The sequence below is a fragment of the Odontomachus brunneus genome, unplaced genomic scaffold (genome assembly GCF_010583005.1).
Source record: "Odontomachus brunneus isolate Ranch 3 - 2012 unplaced genomic scaffold, Obru_v1 Obru_scaffold_002, whole genome shotgun sequence".
Classification (NCBI taxonomy): Eukaryota; Metazoa; Arthropoda; class Insecta; order Hymenoptera; family Formicidae; genus Odontomachus; species Odontomachus brunneus.
In genome coordinates, this window is record NW_022639452.1 from 77,014 (window position 1) to 78,891 (window position 1,878).

General features: G+C 47.3%; 1 protein-coding gene across 7 annotated transcripts in view; it reads left to right on the plus strand.

Annotated features, from left to right (window-relative positions):
- Positions 1-1,878, plus strand: part of LOC116840866 (QRFP-like peptide receptor) — a 33,667-nt gene that overhangs the window by 22,998 nt on the left and 8,791 nt on the right. For all 7 annotated transcript variants that reach the window (XR_004377431.1, XR_004377433.1, XR_004377432.1 and 4 more), the window contains one exon: positions 1,272-1,395. Coding sequence is in view for 3 of the 7 variants with exons in the window: in XM_032808203.1 (XP_032664094.1) it covers positions 1,272-1,395 (124 nt within the window). In the remaining 4 variants the exon portion in view is untranslated. The remainder of the gene's footprint in view (positions 1-1,271; positions 1,396-1,878) is intronic.

Here is a 1,878-nt window from a genome sequence, read left to right on the forward strand (position 1 = left end):
CTCTCTCTCTCTCTCTCTCTCTCTCTCTCTCTCTCTCTCTCTCTCTCTCTCTCTCTCTCTCTCTCTCTCTCTCTCTCTCTCTCTCTCTCTCTCTCTCTCTCTCTCTCTCTCTCTCTCTCTCTCTCTCTCTCTCTCTCTCTCTCTCTCTCTCTCTCTCTCTCTCTCTCTCTCTCTCTCTCTCTCTCTCTCTCTCTCTCTCTCTCTCTCTCTCTCTCTCTCTCTCTCTCTCTCTCTCTCTCTCTCTCTCTCTCTCTCTCTCTCTCTCTCTCTCTCTCTCTCTCTCTCTCTCTCTCTCTCTCTCTCTCTCTCTCTCTCTCTCTCTCTCTCTCTCTCTCTCTCTCTCTCTCTCTCTCTCTCTCTCTCTCTCTCTCTCTCTCTCTCTCTCTCTCTCTCTCTCTCTCTCTCTCTCTCTCTCTCTCTCTCTCTCTCTCTCTCTCTCTCTCTCTCTCTCTCTCTCTCTCTCTCTCTCTCTCTCTCTCTCTCTCTCTCTCTCTCTCTCTCTCTCTCTCTCTCTCTCTCTCTCTCTCTCTCTCTCTCTCTCTCTCTCTCTCTCTCTCTCTCTCTCTCTCTCTCTCTCTCTCTCTCTCTCTCTCTCTCTCTCTCTCTCTCTCTCTCTCTCTCTCTCTCTCTCTCTCTCTCTCTCTCTCTCTCTCTCTCTCTCTCTCTCTCTCTCTCTCTCTCTCTCTCTCTCTCTCTCTCTCTCTCTCTCTCTCTCTCTCTCTCTCTCTCTCTCTCTCTCTCTCTCTCTCTCTCTCTCTCTCTCTCTCTCTCTCTCTCTCTCTCTCTCTCTCTCTCTCTCTCTCTCTCTCTCTCTCTCTCTCTCTCTCTCTCTCTCTCTCTCTCTCTCTCTCTCTCTCTCTCTCTCTCTCTCCCTCTCCCTCTCCCTCTCCCTCTCTCTCTCTCTCTCTCTCTCTCTCTCTCTCTAATTTCATCTCAGCAACGCAATTTCAGTCGGTAATGCAAGCGGCTCAGTTTTTCACATCGTTATACGATCTTCTCGGGTTACGTGTTGTTGTATCTTCTCGCTGTGGGCGAAATGTTTGCGAAATAAATTCAGATTAACATCTATGCGGCGTTTCTCCGCACAATGTTCGCCCCGCGTGAGATAAGATGGAATTCTATCTCCGAAATGACCGACACAAACGATAAAAACAATTCGACAACGTTTCGTTACAATTTGGTCACAATTGTACATATTCACCGCGGGCAAGATGCGTTACAAATAGTCCAAGTATGTTTTGCTCTGTCCTTTGAAATCGGGAATGTTTTAGGTATTACGCGATAGTGCATCCAATGAGAGCGCAGTATACGTGTACGATAAGCCAAGCTCGCAGGATTGTAATTATAACTTGGATTGCGGCGTTCCTATTAGGAATTCCAATAGTGTTCACACAGGTACGTATTTGTAGACATTAAAGACATCATTTCTTATTTCGTTTCGCGCGACGCGTAAATGGTTATTCTGTTCGTTTCGCATATGCAATATATGATGCGACTCGTTATTCGAAATATTTCGCTCATTCGTTTGTTCGTTCGTTCATCCGCTCGCTCGCTCGCACGCATACACCTACGAAATACGACGATAGTTGACGCTTCGCAGGTCGATAAAATTGATGCAAACTGCTCTTTACCCACGTACTTTAAAGAATAGTGGTTTATCTGGAGCGTTAGAAAGACACTAAGCCGGGATAATCGGCCGCGTAGTGGAAGATCAAGCGAATCCAATGCGATGGGATTTTCACCTGGCGGAAACTCTTTGCTAGAGCTGGCGACAATTCTCCAGACGGCAGAAGCTCGATATATCCTGCCCTGCTAAATAATTCAGGCTGTCTCACGCTGAAAGTCTCTATCCTAACTACACTGTCCCCCCCCCCCCCC